The sequence below is a fragment of the Rhinatrema bivittatum genome, chromosome 16 (genome assembly GCF_901001135.1).
Source record: "Rhinatrema bivittatum chromosome 16, aRhiBiv1.1, whole genome shotgun sequence".
Classification (NCBI taxonomy): Eukaryota; Metazoa; Chordata; class Amphibia; order Gymnophiona; family Rhinatrematidae; genus Rhinatrema; species Rhinatrema bivittatum.
In genome coordinates, this window is record NC_042630.1 from 30,842,503 (window position 1) to 30,862,089 (window position 19,587).

Genomic DNA, 19,587 nt, shown 5'->3' on the forward strand with positions numbered 1-19,587 from the left:
CCTCTGCCATCAAGCTCATAAAACCTGCAAAGGTTAAGTCCTCAGGCGAAGACTTCCTTTGCTCCTCTGGAGGAGAAGAGTCTGATAGGAGACCATCCAAGTCCTCTGAGGAAGACTCAGTTTGATCATCCCCCCAGGGTCATAGGGACCCTCCACCTCACTGTATGGCACAGGAGATGAGACCCTAGGTGTTCTGTCAACATCCAGACGTGCAGGCACCAATGGAACTAGATGGGACTTGCTATAGGCCTCCGCAATTCTGCCAGCCTCTGTGGAGCTTCCTCCTTCTCGGAAACTGAGGAGGCGGCCCTTGTGCTGGTCTGGCAACCGACATCAGCTGGGTCGGTAAGGCACAGATGAGGCACCCTAAGCTTCTCGGGGAGTGATATAAGAACGGGCGCTACCGGCTCTGGTTCCATCGGTGCCACAAGACTGTGGCCCTGCAGCACCTGTTCCACCATCAGCTGGACTTGGCAAAATTCGAGGAGAAGTTGGAGCATCAACACCGCCTGGGATCTTCAGAGCCTTTGGGGGGGAGGGGAGGGGGGGGGGGGTTCAGCCACTGGCACCAGTGGAGACCATTGCAGACCCCAGGCATCGAATGAGAACTGGTACTCCTTGCCATGGGGTTGCTTCAGGGGCACCGTGGCAAAGTCTGGCACCATGCATCGACAGGGACTGATGCTGATGCTTCTTAGTCTTCTCAGGATACTCGACCCAGTCTTTTCCAGTGCAGAGGTCAAAGACTATGAACTTGCTGTCCTTGATCCAGAGATTGATAGTGGTTAGGTCTCTGGCACCCCCATCCACCAGCAACTTTGACAGAACTGACAGTCGCACCGATGACAGTGGTGAGATGTCCATTGGTGCGGCTGCGAGGTCCTTAGATGCCGAGGGGGTCGAACTTCTTTGACTGGAAGAGGTGCTCCATCTTGTCAGGTTGAAGCCAATGTCCCTTCAGGGCCATCTGGTCGCACAAGTGGCAACCTCGGACCCCAGCAGAGGATGAAGACTTCATGTGGATTGGTGATTGACATGGTCCATGGGCACTGGGGGCATCGGAGAAAACTGGACATGGCCATGACAAAGCAAAACAAAGGAGGCAGAAGGACGAAACTGTGATGGTGGGCATAGATGACCAGTGGGCACTGAGGCACCGCCTCCACAGGGGAAATTGACCATGAAAGTAAGCTTACCCAAAGATGTCAAACCCCAACTGGGGACACTACGTGAAGGCACAAAGAGGGACCAAGCCACAGAACAGAGAGAAAAAAAAATTTCCACTGAGCCAAAATGTTTAAGAGCTCAACCAACTGCAAGACTCACAGCTCCACGGAAAAAGAGATTGAAGAGGGACTCCACGTGAACGCAAGGTATAGGGCATGCTCAGTGTGCCTAGTCAAAGTTTCTAGAAACTGACATAAGTTTTGCGCATCGGGCTCCATCTGATGACGTCACCCTTGTGTGAGGACTACCATCCTGCTTGTCCTTTGAGAATGGTTGGGTCCAGGTTTTACCCCATGGCCAGAAGCAAAAACATGACCTTTAGACCAAAAAGTGTGAAAATTACAACCCAGGTACCAAAAGCAGCCTACGGCATTCGTTTATTCCAGCCTCTTACCTTCCTAAATTTTAATATGGAACAACCCACTGCAACTCTCCTGTTGTACATACAGACATCATTAAAGGCCCAATATCATGCAAGCCTTTGTGGATGTTGTTTCAGGGGGCAGAACAGCACCTCGTCATACCTCCCCCTCCAACAGTGATTCCTACAGTACCTGAATGTAACTCACTTTGAGCTAACAACACTAAGGCACGATCTATGGGGCTGGAGGGAGAAGAGCAGCCACAATAGCAGCAAGTGAGATTCAATGCTGTAAATATGCCAGAGCCACTCCTGTTCCTACCCTCTGCAGCAACAATTCAGGAGAAAAAAAAACACAAGCTCCATGGAAGGGCTTCCTGCTTTGGCAAGCACACTCGCATACCAGCATTCAGTGCAACGCAGACTGAGCACCCCCCCCCCCCTCTCTCCATCCCCACCCTCCTGCTCACATGGCCAAGAAAGGTGCCTCAGCCCCACCCCTCCCAGCTCCGCACGCGGCCAGCCATGCCACAGCCTCCCACACCCTGCCAAGCCACTCACTGGGTTCCTGGCCAGGATCCAAGTTCCTGTCAGTGCCTGCTCCCCGGGGAAGGCACACAAGACAGGTCCATGAGCCTGGCCTACATTACGAGCAGCTTGGCTTTCCAGGGAAAATGGCAAGGTGAGGGTGGTGGGGGAGGCTTTCAAGTTATTCCCCCCCACCTCCAAAGCCCAGGGTGGGAGGAAAAAAAAAAAATTCAGCCACCACTCAACGTGAAATTTTTGTTCACAAAGTAGTAAGATTTCATTGCAATATTTAAAATCCTTTATACATACAGTGGCCACATGTTAACATGCCTCAGATTTACAGAAATCATTAAGATATATCACTGAAGGCTTCTGGCTTTCCAGCTTCCTCCTCCTCAAACCCGACGCAGCCTCTGGTGGGCTCCAGCATCTGAACCCTTCCCTCGAGGGGTACCCCCTCCATTTTTAAACCCCCCCCCCCCTCAAAGCCACCCTAGTGACAATCTTCACCTTGGGGGGGGGGGGGGGGGGGGGAGAGAAACAGACCGCAGCTCCCTCCGGTGCCCGAAATGTATTCAACCCCTGCGTTTGGCCACTGGGTGACCCATCCCCACCCCGCTGTTTGATGGCATACACTCTTCCCCCCGCTCCTCAGGAGCCACGGGGCACCGCCTCCACAGTCGCTCCCGCCCCAGGGAGCAGGAGACAGGAGCTAGGAACCGAACCCGGGTCCCTCGGTGCCGGCGTGTGCAGCACTTCCACAGAGTCACCCTCAGCAGCCTGCGCTTTTCACATTGTAAAATCGAAATATCACAGATCGGTGTCCCCAGACCCCATCCGGAAGCTCTCATCTCCACGGATGGAGGGGCCGCCCCAAAAGGAAGAGAGCCCCTTTCACAGTAGAGAGCATTTCGTAATATTAAAAAAAAAAAAAAAAAAAAAAAAAAAAAAGACAGATCATCCCATCATAGGGTCAAAGGCTGCCTCCCTTTCTATTAAACATAGCTTCGGACTTGGCCAATGCTGAAAGGGCTCTCCCCCACCTCAGAGAAGGCAAAGGGGGCTGCATCTGAATCTGCCAGTCCAATATGCAGAGAGAGGGCTGTATTCAAAAAAGAGACACAGTCAGCCAGGGGCAAGGAGAGAGGGCGATAGCCAGTCAGGGGAGAAAGCAAACTCGACAAACTGGGAGCGAGGGGGACGGACGGGGGACTGTTCACATTCACAGGGATCAATGAGGTTCTACCTGTCCCCCCAACCTCCATGAAATTCCACCTTACAGCCATACAAAATTGCAGGGAGGGGATACAGGGGGGAAACAAATTAAACCCATGCTGCCTGGGACCCACAGCAACATCGCCCCCTTCAGGGAAAAAAAAAGTCAGTTCCGTTTGTCAGCCCTGCGACAGCTCTTAACGTAATCCAGGTACCTGTCCTTTGCACACCTCTGTCTCAGCAGCCTTCTCTCTCCCCTTTTATAAAACATGAAATGTTTTTCATTGGGGGGGGGGGGAAGGGGGAGGATAAACAAATCAAAACAATCAGAAAGAACTACCCCAATTCAGGGCTGTATCCATAGCGGGGGGGACGGGACGGGACGGACGACTTGTCCTGGATCTCCAGTGCTGCCTCTAGGACCTGGATCCTTCATCCGACACTGGGAGGCAAAGTGGTGACGTGAGGTGGCTCCCCCTCTGCACCCGGTATCCTGCTGCCGTCCAGGGACACTCCTGCTCCCGGCACGCTCCGGCTCCTGGAAAGCGCCCCTCGCTCTGTGGGACGTGCTCCCCGGGGGCAGGCAGCGGCCGAGCTCTTTCCGAGGGGCACGGAAGCCGAGCGGATGCAAGCCGGAGAGGTTAAGTTGCTATGCGGGAGCAAGACCACGCCGCACCTGCCCGTGCCGGGACTGCGCGGGGCGGTGCCGACGTCGGCCACCGGCCTGAGCGGCGGGTTGCAGATGGGCGAGGTGTGCATCCAGGTCAGATTCACGGCAGACCAGCCGGGGAGGAGCCGAGCACTGTCCTTGGCACCGGAGGCGGCCTCCATCTCATGCGCCATCCCGGGACTCTCCCGCCGCAGGCCCCGACCGCGGGCACTGGGGTGTTTCACTGGCTGTCCTGGCAGACTCCGCATCTCGGTGCAGCGGGTGCACACGTTCTAGAAGGCAAGAGCAGAGGTGGTGAAGGAGGTGCGAGTACTGCATCCAGACCCCCCCCCCCCGACCCCCAATGCTCACTGCTGATCCCAGTCTGCCGTCTTTTGATCACAAGCACCTCCCCCCCCCCCCCCTTATTTATATCTACAAATGGAAGGAATGTCAGCAACCAGCACTCTGGGCAAGTCGATGACTGGCAGGGATAGCCACAGAGGGCAAAGGAAGCCAAGTGTCCATTACTGACCCTTCTAACATTGCCAAAGTTGATTTGGAAAGAAAGCCAACCAGCTGCCAGAGTATGGATGAACCAAAAGATGAGAAGGGCCGTCCATCATCCAGCAGCAAGCATATACGGGGAGGGAGAGGAATGTGTACATCTCTACCTATGCCTTCCCTTCCTGAGCTTCCCCCAGGACGCCCCGGCACGGGCCACAGGGCACTGCCCCACAGGATGCCACCTCTTCTCCTTAAAGTCTACAAGGGGGGCCCTGAAGGATACAGACAGGAGGGGGGGGGGGGGCATCCTAAGCGACAATGGTGGGGGCAAACTGCTCTCCTGCCGGGGGAATGTTTTGTCCCAAGCAAAAATCTCCCTTCAATTCACCCACACTAGTACTGGACAGACAGCAGGACAGGATACCTTTCGCCCTCAACGATTTTTTTTTTCCCATCCCAGCTTACTGCTAACTCCTCTCCCCCTCTTCTATAAATGGGAAAAAAATGTTATACAAAAAAAAAACAAACAATCTGGATCCTGTGCTTCTTGCTCCACGATGGAGATCCGTGCCCCGGGACAGGCCCTAGTATCTGGGGAGGGGTGGGGGTGGTGGAAGGGAGGATTTCCCCAGCTCCCAAAAGCCCACATGCTGGCAGGAAAGGGTTAAAGCATTCACAGCACACCCTGCACGAGTGCTTCCCAAATCCAGCCCTCCACACTGTGGGTTGCCTGAAGAGCAGCCCCCGAGTCTGGGACAATCTCTGCATGCTTCTGGTCACAACCAGACCTGTCGAGAGGGGGGAACGAGGTGTAGAGGGCAGGACGGGAGAACCAGAGAGGAGTACAGGAAGTGAGCCAGCTGCTTCTTCTGCCAACCTCAAGAGACCCCCCCCCAATAGTGGAGTATTTGCGCGTGTAGCGGGGGTAAGAAAGTTATGCAGACATTCCTTGCAGCTTCCTGAGAAGAGCTGGACAGGTGGATGCCGTACCTTGGCAGGTCTGTCCTGAAGGTCTTCTGTGCCGTACTCTGGAGGGGATGAACTGCACAGAGCCACACGGGGGAACCAGACTTTCAGCATCATCTCCACCTGCAGCAGAGTTCCCAGGTACCGCTCCCTGCAGGGACAGAGCAGACAAGGTCAGTATCTGGAGAGATGGGAAGGGGCAGGAAAAAAAAAACAAACCAAAATCTCGAATCCAGGAGAAGTATTAGTGGATTTGATGCATGTAATATTCAGAAACTAAAAGGCGTTCTCCATATAGTTACGGAACAGCCACAGTGCAAGCTTCCCACAGAGGCAGGGGCCATACAAGGGACCAGCAAGGCACGCTCCCAAACAGTGACTGGCGCAAAGCTCGGCAGGTAGGATCTCTCTCACCCCGTGTAACCCAAAGCTGGGCAGCCTTACCCCATCTCCGGCTTCTGTAAGACTCCCACGATTCTCTGGATCCTGTCCATGGCCACACTCTGCTGGAAACTGCTCAACCCTGAAATGGCAATAAGGAGGGACGTCACTGGAGGCGGCTTTATACGCAGCCATGAAAGCAAAGCAAAGCACGCGGGATGGCATGTATAATGGGAAAAGGAATTCACTTTGAGGAGGTAAAACCGCCCTCCTCAAACAAAGCTAAAAGTACGTGGGTGCGTTTGGCTCAGGGGAGGAAGGTAGTGCACCTACATTTGATTTTCAAAACACTCCTGCACTGCTTGGCCGCCCCTACAAACTGCAGGTGCGGAGTGCCCGGATGCCTTTAATGCATGTCTCTTCCACTTGCTAATTGCCATTTGAAAGTTAGCATAGACCCCAGCCCTCCACCCCCACAGTCTATTTGAAAACTTCCCTTAAGAACTAGGTCTGTAAATCGATATAAACGGGATGCTTCAGCCCGCACAGAGCAGCGGCGGCTTAGGCAGCCAGAGGCTCTGCGTTACAACCACTGAAGGCATTCTCCCTGGCCAGGTGAACTGCTGCAAATGAAGCCGCCTGAGAACTAGCCAAGGGCTACGGGGAGGAGGAGAGGACCAACACTAGAGAGCGAGACAAGACCAAGGCAATTCGAGAACTTCCAAGATGCATAACTGAATGCCAGCTATGTCACCGACTCTGCGCCGTGCCCCAGAGCCCTCCGCAGGCCTGGGAGGCGAGAGGCTCTGGGGATCCCAGCACCCGTGGCCCCAGAGCCCTCCGCAGGCCTAGGGGGCGAGAGGCTCTGGGATCCCTGCACCCGTGGCCCCAGAGCCCTCCGCAGGCCTAGGGGGCGAGAGGCTCTGGGATCCCTGCACCCGTGGCCCCAGAGCCCTCCGCAGGCCTAGGGGGCGAGAGGCTCTGGGATCCCTGCACCCGTGGCCCCAGAGCCCTCCGCAGGCCTAGGGGGCGAGAGGCTCTGGGATCCCTGCACCCGTGCCCCAGAGCCCTCCAGCTCTGGATCCCTGCACCAGTTATTGGAGACTGCCAGTTCCTTTTGTCACTTCACCATGTGCCCAGTTGCCACAGGGCTGCCAAATTAAATGGGACAAACGGATGAAGAAAGAGGATGGGTCGCAGGGAGAGAAGCAGCAAAGCTCACGGACCCAGGCTTTTAATATCTTAGCAAGCCTGAAGAGAAGGTGCCCGGAGAGTGACTTGCAGAAACACGCAGCTAAGGACGCTGGACTCACACCCGCCTGTTACATAACCTGTTTACATAAGCTCAGCTAAAGGGCTCTGCCAGCATTGTTCAGCCACCGCTTCACTCACACCAACATAAACACACACCAAAAAAAAAAAAAAAAAAAAAAACACACCACCTTTTCCACTTGCTGAAACTTCTGCTGGCAGTTACAGTAAGAAAACCCAGGAAGATCCAAAGTTAATTATTAACAAAATAAAAAGTTTTTAAAAAGATAAGAGATGCTGTTCCCAGCAGAGTGGCGCTGGCATCCAAACTTCAGGGTGTGTGACTGTCATCTCTATAGATTATCCTACTGCCCGCAGGCATTGCCTCGGGCAACAGCGAATGCTACCTCCACTTTCGCAGCGGTAAAAGGATAGCAAGGCAGCTGTTAAGCAGCAGTAAATCAGCACATTAACTCGCTCCCTATTCACAGTTATATATATTAAAAAAAAAAAACCCCCACTTAAATGCTTACAGCAGATCCAGTGCACAAACCAACGTTTCATTAACCGTCAAATATAAGTGAGATTCACAGCCTGCCCCAGCAGGATGAACACCATGCCGGGATCGGACCAGGCAGCACTGCAGAAAACCAGAGGGCAAAACCCAGCGGAGAAAGGCGAGGAACAGATTTTCACTTTGCCAATGAAACTGTTGAAGTCACTATGGGCAAGGGAAATCTTCTGTGTGGGGCCCCCCCCCCCCCCCCGAGAACCAGTCCCTCCCCCTCCGTTCACCACCTCCTAGCCTATTAATATCCCTGAGAGGCAGGCGGCAGAGATGAGGATGAGACGCCGTGGCTCGCCAGCGGGGGGCAGAGGACGGCGCCCGGACGTGGCGGGCAGCACGAGAAGCCTTACCTCTCTCGTAGCGTCCTCGCTTCAGTCCGTTCAGAAGCCCCAACAGCGGTTTGATGAATCCCTGGAGCTCTCTGCACTGAGAGAAAAGAAAAAAAAAAAACAAACGTAAATTCAGCTGGACGTGTCCATTCCACAGGAGGATTTCACTGCCGCTCAAACCAGTCACAGCTCACAAGACAGATGTACACGCGTTCTTTCCCTCCCCACTTAGGAAGTCTGCCCCTTATCCTTCCCTGAACCCCTCCCCCTCCCCTTTTGGCCAAAACGCTTGCTGTCCTGTTGCCTGGTCCTTACCCAGCGGGCACCCTCACTGTTACAGCTGCTAGAAGCCCAAAGCAGCCGTCACCACCGCCAGCACACCGTGGGCGACAGAGCCTCGCAACTTATGGACACTGCATGAATTTCAGGGTCAACTCGGGCAACAGAATTTACACATCGGGGCATGACAAAGCAACTCAATCAAGAATTAGGGGTAAAAATCAAAAGATAGCCCGGGACAAAACAGAAGCAGGCAAGCTCTCCTGTCTGTGGTCTCTGGCTGGGACTATCGCTTTAATACCACTGATGGAGGGGGGGGGGAAAAAAAAAAAATACCCATCTGTGGCCCAAAAGGTCAAGGCAAGCTCGCTGGCAGAGCCAAGTCTGGAACCCTGCCAGGGCACCCACTCTCTGACCTCAGCCAGGACTAGAACCCATCCCAGGACACTTACCACCAGCACCTCCCCGGACTACAGCTAGGAGAGGAACCCAAAGCCAGCTGCCTCTCAATGGCAGGGATTCTGTTACTGCACGCACACACCCCGACACACGTGTGCTACTTCCCAACAGTTCTGCTTACAAAGAGTTCCTTGTTAATATTTTAACAGTTTCTCCATCTCCTAATACATCTGTTGAAATCCTGCTGCTGTCTTTTTGCAGAGCAAATAAATCCTCTCTCATTGCAGCGACCTTAAACCATCCCCTCCCACCAAGCCCTCAGGCCCCCCCACCTCACAAACCTTCTGCGCAAAGATCCGGTCGCCTTCAGATCTGGCCTTCCCCTCGTCCCCTTCACCGCGTGATTCTCGCCACCTCGCCTTTTCCTCCACATCTTCTTTTGTTCTCTGCCTCTTCACCCCGAGGGCAGCCGGGTTCAGGGAGCATCCCGGACACTCCCGCTCACCTCCCAGACTCTGAGCTAAACGTTTCAGGCCCCCTTCTGGTTTCTTCGGACTTAGGTTCCTGGCCGGCAACCTAGCCTCCTCGGCCGCTAGCCGGGCACAAGCAGAAGGAATCGCTCCATTTTCCAAAAGCCCTGGGTGCCGGATGGAGTAACTCCTGGGCTGATGTCTGCCCAGAGTCTGCCCGGCCGGTCTCAGCGTCCTGCACTCACGCTCCACACGCAACAGGCTCGGGCTCCTGGCGCTGTCCAGTCCGGAATCGGGGGACAACCGGCGGCGCTCACAACGCCCGCCCCTCAGGGCCACCTCGTCTTCCACGCTGTCTGACAGGAAGGCATCCAGGTCTTCACAACTATCATCCTCCCCGCTGGAAGCGCTGTCCACAGAGTAGAGGGAGTCACACGAGGACATAAAATCAGAGGACTCCACCTCATCCATGGCGAGAGCTACTGCAAAGGAAGAGCAAAATGGATGCATGAGAACTAGCAGCAAGACACAGATCACATGTGGCACATGGGCAGACATCTCACATGCTCCCGCCCCCCTCCCTGGGCTTATAAATATTCCCACATACTTTCCAGCCACTAAGAGTCAGGGCTAGGATCATTAAAGGGAAGCAAAAGAAGCACAATAGTCTTTTACGGCCTTATACAGAGGTTATCACTCAGAAAGAACAGACCTCCTTTATACCTGCCCAAGAGACATCTTCATTACGGTTTCTGTTACAAAATTATATCTGTATACAGCATTTTCAGCAGTATATCTATGAAGACCATTTCTCCAGATACTGTATCAAAACAAATTAAATAAAATACAAACAGTAGAATGAAGGAGTGCAGGATTATACAATAACTTGCTGGCATATTTGGACTGCTATTCTATTTTACAGCACATGGTTACAGCCTGAGGACAAAGTACATTTGAAAAGCAAACAAAAATAGGGAACACAGCCCCAGATAGAAAGGGGATAGGAATCTCGGAGTGACTGCTGTGACGTCAATCGCTCACTAGAGGGGAGACGGATCATTGATCTGAATTAACAAACCTCCCCGTGGGCCTCTTGTGCAAGGGAACAAAGCAAAGGGCGTCTGAGCCAGCACCGAACAAGGCATGCAGCGCACCGAACGACAAACCAGTGACCGAGAAGCACCACCATGCCACGCAGTGCGAGATCATTTTGGGGGGGGGGGGGGGGCGCAGAGGGAAAAAAAACGTCATTCGAGAACCTGAAAGCTTGCAAGAAAGTTGCCAAAGCTGCGACCTGATGCTGCAAGATCCGGCAACGAGTTGTCAGTGCGGTCAGGTTCCCTGTGCCATCACCTTCCAATGTAACGGGAGGAGGGATCAATCTGCAGGAGAGCAGACCGCGGCCTTCCTTAACCCCTGCACCCGGGAGGGCGTCGAATCAAAAAGGTGCAGCAACGCTTCTCGGGGCTCACAGCTGAACAGGGGCTTCTCAAATCCAGTCCTTCCCTCAACCGATCTGGGTTTCAGGATAAATATTCATGAGCGATCACGGAAACCATTTGGTCCGATAACCAGGCCTGTCGGGGAGGGGTTCTGATAAGTCCAATTTGGGAACCATGGCAATAGAATATGGATTTAAATCACACCTTTCATCCAATCTTTTAAAGCCTGAGGAATGTAGCCTGAAGTCACTCACTTGGGGGCGCATGGGCTACCCTGTCAGATGACGTGGAAGATGTCCCCTGACCACCAGCAATTCAGGGGACAGTGGCTGGTCACACACCTGGGACTGCTAAGACGCAAATGTTCCCACAACCAAGAGGCATCCTGGCTAATGATTAAATCTAGGAGCCAGGGCTGTCCTCTTAAGTGTTCAGTGCATCCTAAAGCTGAAAGGGCAGCATCAGTATCCAGGAGATGGACTGCCCAGCCCGCCCCCCCGGCTCTTGCAGTTATTTATTTATTTATTTATTTTGCTGTCGAGACATATCCTCAGTCGGATCCAGCATGGCAGGCCCGAGCCCAAGCTGAATCGTACGAGACACCCTGTTCTTGTTCTGTTTAATCAAACACATTTGCTCTGGGGCCTGGAAATGGACCAACTTCTGTGTGGACACAGCAGCCAAAACAGCTGAAAGCCTAACAAAATACTAAGGGAGTTATGTAATACCAGGAATTGCATTACCAAGGGAATGAGACAAACCACATGGCACCCAATAAAAAAAGAGCCTGCCAAGTCTGTCTGGCAGAGTGAGGTTAAGGAGAAAACGACGTTCCGTGGGTTTAGTGTGAATTTTTGCATTAGATGCACTTAGCTGCAACCCCAGAGAAAAACCAACCCTGGCCAGCAGGGCAACTCTACCAGAGGAGCTTATTGGGACTCCCTTCCCCTGCCTCTTGTCCCGCAGCCTGCTGGCAGCACTGAGTCCATGCAAGGGTTTGGGTGTCCCTCCTAATGCTTTATAGCACCGAGAAGATGGGATTCCCAAGAGATAAAAATAAGTTTAGGTGCTAACTTTGTGGGTGAGCCAACACGATCAGCAACCAGATCCTAGGAACAACGGATAAAAAGGCAATATTCAGGCAGCAGCAAATGAAAGGTGAAGAGACCTCTAAAACAAACCATCTATCTTTATTGTGGTACACAGCTGCTTTCCAGCCATGCAGAGATCATGAGGGAAGGTGGTGGGGGCGGGCATGCTATCTGCCCAATTTCACTCCTGGCACCCACAGACCTCAGTTCATCTGTGGTTTTCCCCCTCATTTCTTTGCAGCTAAAGATCCTCTGTGCTCATCCCAAGCTCTCTTAAATTCTGTTACTGTTTTTTGTCTCCATCTCCCTTGGGAGGCCACGCCACTCACTCACCAGACTTCTTGATTTCCTAGCAATGTTCTTCTTTACGTTCCTCCCTCCCCACACTCAGTTTTATTGTAACTTTATGCTAGCGGCAAGCTCCTTATGACATTTACACATGCCGGTCCTACGCAGAGAAAATGACATCTGAAGCTCGGGGTAGGTTTTCTCTGTCGCAGTTGCAGACAATTGCTGGCTAATTTCAACCCTGTATCAGTGGCATCAGCCATGGGAAAAACTCACATCCCAAGCTTCAGACTCTAATTTCTTTATGCAGTAGCCGATATGAAACTCTGCTTTACGATAGAAGCAGATCATGTCTAGCCATCACCTTCAATGGCACAGCAAAGTTTTAAAGCAGCAACAAACTATCAAAGAATACCACCTCAGTGCTGTTTTTCCTTCTCATACAGTACATACCTCCCCCAGCCCCGAGGGTACAGGGACTGCGGAGCCTAGTGATGCAACAGCAGGCGAATGGCCTTAGTGCAAGGCCAAGCAGCTGCAGGCTCACGTGGGTGCAGCCAAGAGATAAAGAGAACAGTCACCCACCTACCAGGAGCCTGCAAGGGCTGGCGCATTTCTCATGCCTCCCCAGTGCTAAAAATTACGTAAGCTCTCCCCCTCCCCCCAGCCTGTGCAAACTCTTTGGAACAATAAAAAGGCCTGCATGCATTCCTTCCGAATGCAAGCATTTTGTACACCCAAAAGGCACCTCTTGCAGTCACCACTGTCAACGCACTTCATCCCATAGTACTAGATATGTGCAATCCAGTGTGCATCCACAGAAACCAGCACGCCATACAGCAGAGGACCAGGCCTGATACTGGGAAGCAAGCTCAGTGCCTGAATCCTTGCTTACTGTATAGCCAGAAAGCTACGAGTTCAAATCATGCACTTATGCTGCAGCCCTCACCCAGCGCCTTTTTAAGTACAGTTATTGTGCACAAGGCTTTAGAGCCCTTCAATCCCCACGCACAGAACGATTCTGGGTTCACAAGCAGCACTAGAGAGCCCTGTACAGGATCAGACTGGCCATCTGGTTCCGTATCATAAATAGGAAGCATGCTGGGATTTGTAGTCCCAATCTCACCGTTTCCGCCTAACTACATGTCCCTGCATGCACCGGGGCAAAACCACCACTGGATCAGCCTACTGCCCCCCGGGACCTCTATATTAAGTGCGCACACCGATCCCCCAATACAGCATTACCAGAGTTCTCCCTATACGGCGCTGGCTGTATTCACCACACGGGATGGAGCAGTGTATAGAGGAAGGGGATTCGTCACTCTTTACTATACAGCAACCCGGACGGATAAAACATGGATCCTCCCCCCCCAGCGTACCGTCCGTATAAAGAGGGCCCCTATCCGGTGGGGAGAAACATTGAACGCCGCTTCACGAGAACAGGGCATCATTACCGAGTACAGAGACGGAGAAACGACTCCCCGTCCACCCGGATCCCCAGAAACTACTCCTTCCCCCGCTACAGCTCGACACAAACCTGGCCAAAAGCCTCCGTTCTCCGTGCTCTCCTCCGCCTGAATCTAATCTCCGCGCCGCTGCAGTCCCCGGTGCCCGCAGTCCTCGCGCCGCTCCCCGCCTGTCTCCGCCCACCTCGCGCTCTCAGCCACCAGCGACACGTGCGCCTCCACACGTGCTTCCCCCTGTGCGCCCTCTGCTCGCGCCGCCATTGGCCCGCACGCTGGGGAGATCCCGGCGCTTGATTGGCCGCAGCGGGAGGGGCGGGGTATTGTCGGTGGTGGGGAGGCGTAGCATGCCGCTGATTGGGGGAAGGCAGCGCCACCTGGCTCCGCCCCTTACATGTGGGCTTTGAGGCTGGGCGGTCGGGGGAGAGATGGGAGGAGTTGGGGGTGGGATAATTCCGGTCACAGCTGTCCCCGGCTTTCCATGTTCTGACGGGAAGTTCTGGTGTCCAGAAATACCCCCGGAGGTACTGAGTCCTTCCCCAACCACAGGGCTGGCGGGGACCCAGAGAGGACCCCGGGACTGCAGGAGGCCAGCCGGGGTCCGAGTCAGTACAAAGAATTGCAGTCAAGCTTGTACTCATAATCTTGGATTGCTTTCTGTATTATGTTTTAATGATCTCACCATCGTTCATTTAAAAAAATGCGGCTTGTACTGCCATTTGTATGAGGACTATTGATCTTCCCAATCATTAAACAGATATTAGGCTCAAAATTGCCATTTTTCCCTTTCTATAAAATGTTTTGCCCTTTGCAAATAAAAGTATGAGCAAAGCGTCATACATCCATCTACTGGTTCTTTTAATACAATGATCAAAAATGGATTTGGTAAACTTTCATTGTATTGCAAGAGACAACTGCATATGTCAGTCCGCGTAAATATAATAATGTATCCCTATTGCTTTTACTATCTCAGTCGAAGTTTGTAAGTATTTTCTAAATATATACAATACAAAATATATACATACACTCAGCCCACTTGATAGTGTGTAACAATTGGTAGGGTGTGCAAATGTGTATCAACGCACATCCACACTCCAGCATTCATTCAGTGGCATAGCCAGAACTGAATTTTTTGCTGGGGGCCCATAAACATACTTAGTCCATACTAGTTGTACTCTTACTGATAAGTAATGCCTTAGAATGCACTCTACAATGGATTTCTGAGTAATCTGCAACAGCCATCATGCATGAATGACACTTTAAAATATTTTAATTCTATTACTTCAAGCACTTATTAATCTGTATTAATTTGATATTTATTGCAGTTTATAAATGCACAATATAATGTAAAAAGTAAACAAAGAAGATTTAAAGAAACATCAGTTCCAGACATGTAATAAAACATATCAATATATTCTTTTATGAATCCCCTTTCCAAAAATGCATAGAACTACAATAGCAATACTCATAATAATCATCATAGAAAGATTTGCAACAGGTGCAGAACAGAACTAGGACATGCAAAAAAAATAATTCAGATTCCGATGTCACCTAAGTGACAGCAAAACAAATTCCCTTCGCTGCCACACAGTTTGTGAAATACATAAACCTCTGCAAAATAAATAAATACCTAGAATCTTACAATACCATAACAGCAGTAACTCTTAGGACTCAAATAGCAGCAACCTTATCTACAAAAAGGCAGCAAGGCAAACATTACACCAGACCCTAGAACACTAATACACTACCTAATGGACAAGCAGAACAAACCAGACTGCTACGAATCCCTACAGAGAAACTACACACTAGCCAAAATACGGCATCTCTGTCACACATGCACAACACAAACAGACCCTTACCCATTACAGAATAAGGGACTACAAATTTGAAACAAACATGCAGACAAAACTGAAATGGAAAGCCTGAGAAACCAGCCTCTGTAAACACTGAAGAAAAAGCAAAACAGTCTCCCATTCTCCTCCCCCCACCAGGCAGGCTATCATTCACATACACAAACACTACTGCTCCTCATTTATTTGTGTGTTTTATATACCATCATTCCATGTGAAAAATCACTAGTTCATAACGGTGCACAGGTTTGACATCCATAAATAAATAGTGAAAAACTGAGGTGAAGGCCTGCTCCACTTCTTGGCCGCCAGTGGGATGAGGTCCACCAGCGGCCTCGCAGGCCTCTTCCTCCTCTCGGACAGCGTGTCCGCTGCGGCCCTGTGACAGGGCTTCTTCTTGGGCCACTGGGCAACGCTGCTCGGGTGAGCCTGAGCCCAAAGTGGGTGGGGCATCCAGGCCCACCTATGGCTCCACCACTGCATTTACCAAGGAGCAAATGTGCATAGATCACAACTTACATGCACACTAGCTCAGAGTGCATATATGTTAAGTTCTGTGCATTCTCAAACAGTATCAGTTTTAACTTGGAATCCATGCACGTATGTATAATCTAACTTGAGGACATGGGGACTGGTGGCCCGACACTGATCGCATTAGTGCACATATGCATCTTTCCTCTCTCTCTCTCTGGAGCCTTTCTGTGGTAGAGCTGTGGGACTGGCTAGAGCCATGGTGCAAGGCATCCTGAATAAGAGCCACAGAATCGGAGAGATGGAGGATGGGAGCTGGGGGGTGGCAAATATCCAAGATGGAGGTGATAGGAGAGAGAAGGCAGAGTGTGCTGGAGGTAAAGAGAGTGCTGGGGTCCAGCTGGAGAGGAAGGGAAGTAAGGTCTGGCCTTGGGTTGGAGGGGATGGGGTTGGGCTGAGGAGAATGAGAAGAAAATTCTAGGGATGGGCTGGGGACAAGAGGAGTGGCCTCTGGGTCATTTCACTGGCTATCAGTAGTGCATTAAATAATATGACTGATAAATCCAATCCCTGAGGCACCCTGGAGACTAAAGCATATCATCCATTATTAGTCCATTCCTCAGGACTATGTTTCATTTGCACAAGGCATTGTAGTAAGAGGTGCATACACCCTCTCCTGGATGTGAGCTGCCCAACCATACAGAAGGATAATATTAAGGCCAGTATTTCTGCTTGTTTGTGGGGAGCTTTAATGCATAGCACTGCACAGTCAGATTAACAAGGGATATGCAAGCAAAGAGAGCACAACAATTTTTCTAATTTGGCTGTTTTGACAATAATGTTTTCTTGTACACAAGAACATAACCCACAATACAAAAATAAAGTGCTGACAGTATTTTTGCACAGAGAAAATAGTGAGGAGGGGAGAAAAAAAGATACTGCGATGATTCAGAATTATAAATTAAGGGCCAGATTTACTAAGAGTTTTCTTAATTCTGTGTGTATGGGAAAAATGCTTAGTAAATGACCCTGAAAAGGTTTGATGCGCTCCTGCACAGCGATGCAATAAAATAAGAAGGAGCACCAGGACATGGGAGATCCAGGTTCTGTCTCCTGCCCAGAGGGGCCCGGTAGGGCCTGGGTACAAAGGTGGCTCCTGTCAGCCAACCAGCAGTCCTGGGAGGAGGTGCCCCAGCGAGGATCTCCAGCACTGCCCGGGGAGGGGTGGGCAGTGAAAGGAGACCGCAGCAGGATCAAGGGGAAAAAGAAACAGACGCCTCTCCCCAGACGTGGCATTTTCAAAGTCAAGTGATGGGTGAATAAACACAAGAACAGGATGCATTCAGATACATGCTTTCATGCCTATTGGACTCTGGCCGGCAAAATTTCAGTACAGACCTCACAACTCTCCCATGGGCGAGTCTGAAGTGCCTTCCATTTGGGTTCCAAAGACAAAGCCTTTGAAACTTTAGTTCTTATGACAGCATAGTTCTTATGACATAGTTCTTATGACATAGTTCTTATGTCATAGTTCTTATGTCAGCAGATAAAGACCTCAAGGCCCATTTTATCAGCCCATTTTCTCTTCCTGTTGCAATATTTCCCTTGATTCCCCACCTTGTGGGGAGCCATTGGTTACCAGGGAAATCCCTGCGAGGGAGCAGGGCCACCACAGAATCTTTTTCTTCAAGTTGCTGCTGCTGTTGCAGGCACCAGCTCAAGAGAAAGCCAGCCGGCCGCAGGTCCAAATGGCAGCACGGCAGTGCCCATCAAAATTTGGCGCCGGAGGCAGTTGCCTACTTTGCTCATGCCGAAAGGACCTGGTAAAAGACAGGATATGCCCGAGGCCCTAGAAAATGCACCGGGGAGCCGGGATTCCCGCCTTATTCATTTCCCCAAGATCCTTGACTGTGTCTGCGTGGTCACCGATTTAAAGACAATCTGAACATTTCTCTGGATTCTCTCACTCCTGCTCCCAGGGTGACAATAAAGTGCAACCCAGGCCCTCTCTGCTCTGAACCGAGGGAGATCCTGGAGGGGAACCAGGTTAAAGCTGCGACTTTCACTGGGGCGCGTCTTCTTTAGATCTGGGTGGCAACAGAGTGCTTAGCTTGCTTTTCAGGCATGAAGTTGAAGGCTTTTTTTTTTTTTGCCTTAATCTGAAAGTCAGAATCTTGCGCAATCTGACAAAGGAAAAGGAAGCAATTCTTGGATTTGGGCTTTAGATATCATTACTCACCTTATCCAAATCCGAGCTCAGAGTGATGCCTCCGCCCAAGTGGACTACACTCTAAGTTATACCTACAACTGACGTCCACAGTTCTGCTAAATTTGCTCACATTTTGTTTTGCAAATTTATGACAAATATCTGAGCTATGTTGGGGGTTTTTTCATGAACTCTCTCATTTAGCTTTGTTTCTGAGTGACAAATTGATTCAGGAAGCCTCTCCAGTTTCTTCCTTTAACACAGGGGTGGGCAAAATACAGCCTGTGGGCCGGACCCGGCCTACCTCCCCCCCCCCCCCCCCCTGATCATTATTGTCTCTGGCCCGCCGACACTGACCCCCACATTATCAACAATGGCACAGCATCCCGCATGTCACAGGCCTTCGCTGATGATGTTGGGTCAGAGGATCGAGGCAGGCTGCTGGAGGACAGCGGTGGTTGTGGATGGCAGCAGTAATGCCATCTTCGTTTGGCACCTTTGATTTGCTGCAGGCCCCAGTCGGAGGAAGGAGGTCCCACACTTGTCCTCGAGCAATAAAGTGTGGCATGTGTTTTGGACGCACTAGACTAGTGCCGGATACAGTAAGGAGATTAGCGCATCCAAAACAGGCGCCTTAACAGACGCAAACCCAATAGCACCCGTCAGATGATAACTGCACATAGAGGAGGACATTGGCTATTACCCTAATAATGTAAAGTGCTGAGCACCCAACTCATGCTTTTTACCGTGACAAATTTAACTCCAGCTGTTGTGATAAGTGTGTCCTGTTCTTTAGTATCATGTGTGACACTCATTTACCTCTTTTGGTGGAGAAAAATAATTATATATTTTCACTTCATTAAAAAAAAAGACAAAAAAACCCCACTTTTCTTATGGCCCCTCAATTTCGACGTCCATAGCAAGGGGCGCCTGATATTTTGCTGAAGTTGCTGAAGTGAATTAGAATAAAAAAAAGAAGCAGGGATGAAAACGGACGCTTGTATTGTTAGGACCAAAGCTACTGTTGGCACTGCTTTGGTCCTGTTAATGTGCCTTGGGGGTATCCTCTCCCCTCCCCGAAGGGCTCCAAGGGGGACCCACTCCCTGATCCCTGGTGCAGATGAGAGCCAGTAATGCGGCCCTGGTTAAAATAAAGTTTGCCTACCCCTGCTTGATAGATGGGTGGTAAGGCTGTAGGGCACACTAGGTACATTAATTTTATTCTGCAGGGGCTTTTCTCCGCTTTTTTTTTTTTTTAAACTTTCTTCCCCTTTTTATATTGTGTTAAGATTGGATTTACTTTTTTAATTGTGGACTTTAAAAATTGCATTGACATTTTTTTTTTAATCTACATTAGATCATTGTAATTCTGTACATTTGGCTCCACCATTAAATATCATACAGGCCTTGCAAACAGTACAAGGCTCTTGCTGCCTGAGTACTATGCCCTGAGTACTATGCCCTGCTCACCGACGTCGACTAATGTGACCTTGCCAAGCCCTTTAAAGGGCCCACGCCAGCTGCAGGCGTCGCGCACCGGGCGTTGCGCCACTTAGTGTCTCCCCGCAAAGACCAGCGCAGATCCCCCAGGGGCAAGGGCTCACCTCACCAGCACGTCCTCCAGCGGCCCACTCTTGGACTGGCTG

At 51.1% G+C, this 19,587-nt stretch overlaps 1 protein-coding gene across 3 annotated transcripts in view; it reads right to left on the minus strand.

The window, feature by feature from the left end:
- Positions 1-2,357: 2,357 nt before the first annotated feature.
- The window catches only part of CIART (circadian associated repressor of transcription), a 31,748-nt gene continuing 14,518 nt past the window's right edge, over positions 2,358-19,587 (minus strand). The window contains exons 1-6 of one of the 3 annotated variants that reach the window (XM_029581793.1): positions 13,489-13,645; positions 9,002-9,609; positions 8,004-8,079; positions 5,898-5,976; positions 5,478-5,604; positions 2,358-4,273 (exon numbers count right to left, since the gene is read on the minus strand). In XM_029581793.1, coding sequence (XP_029437653.1) covers positions 3,764-4,273; positions 5,478-5,604; positions 5,898-5,976; positions 8,004-8,079; positions 9,002-9,601 — 1,392 coding nt within the window. In that variant the 5' untranslated portion in view covers positions 9,602-9,609; positions 13,489-13,645 and the 3' untranslated portion in view covers positions 2,358-3,763. Of the gene's footprint in view, positions 4,274-5,477; positions 5,605-5,897; positions 5,977-8,003; positions 8,080-9,001; positions 9,613-13,488; positions 13,646-19,587 lie in introns of those variants that run through there. The other 2 variants (XM_029581792.1, XM_029581794.1) reach the window with 2 other exon arrangements.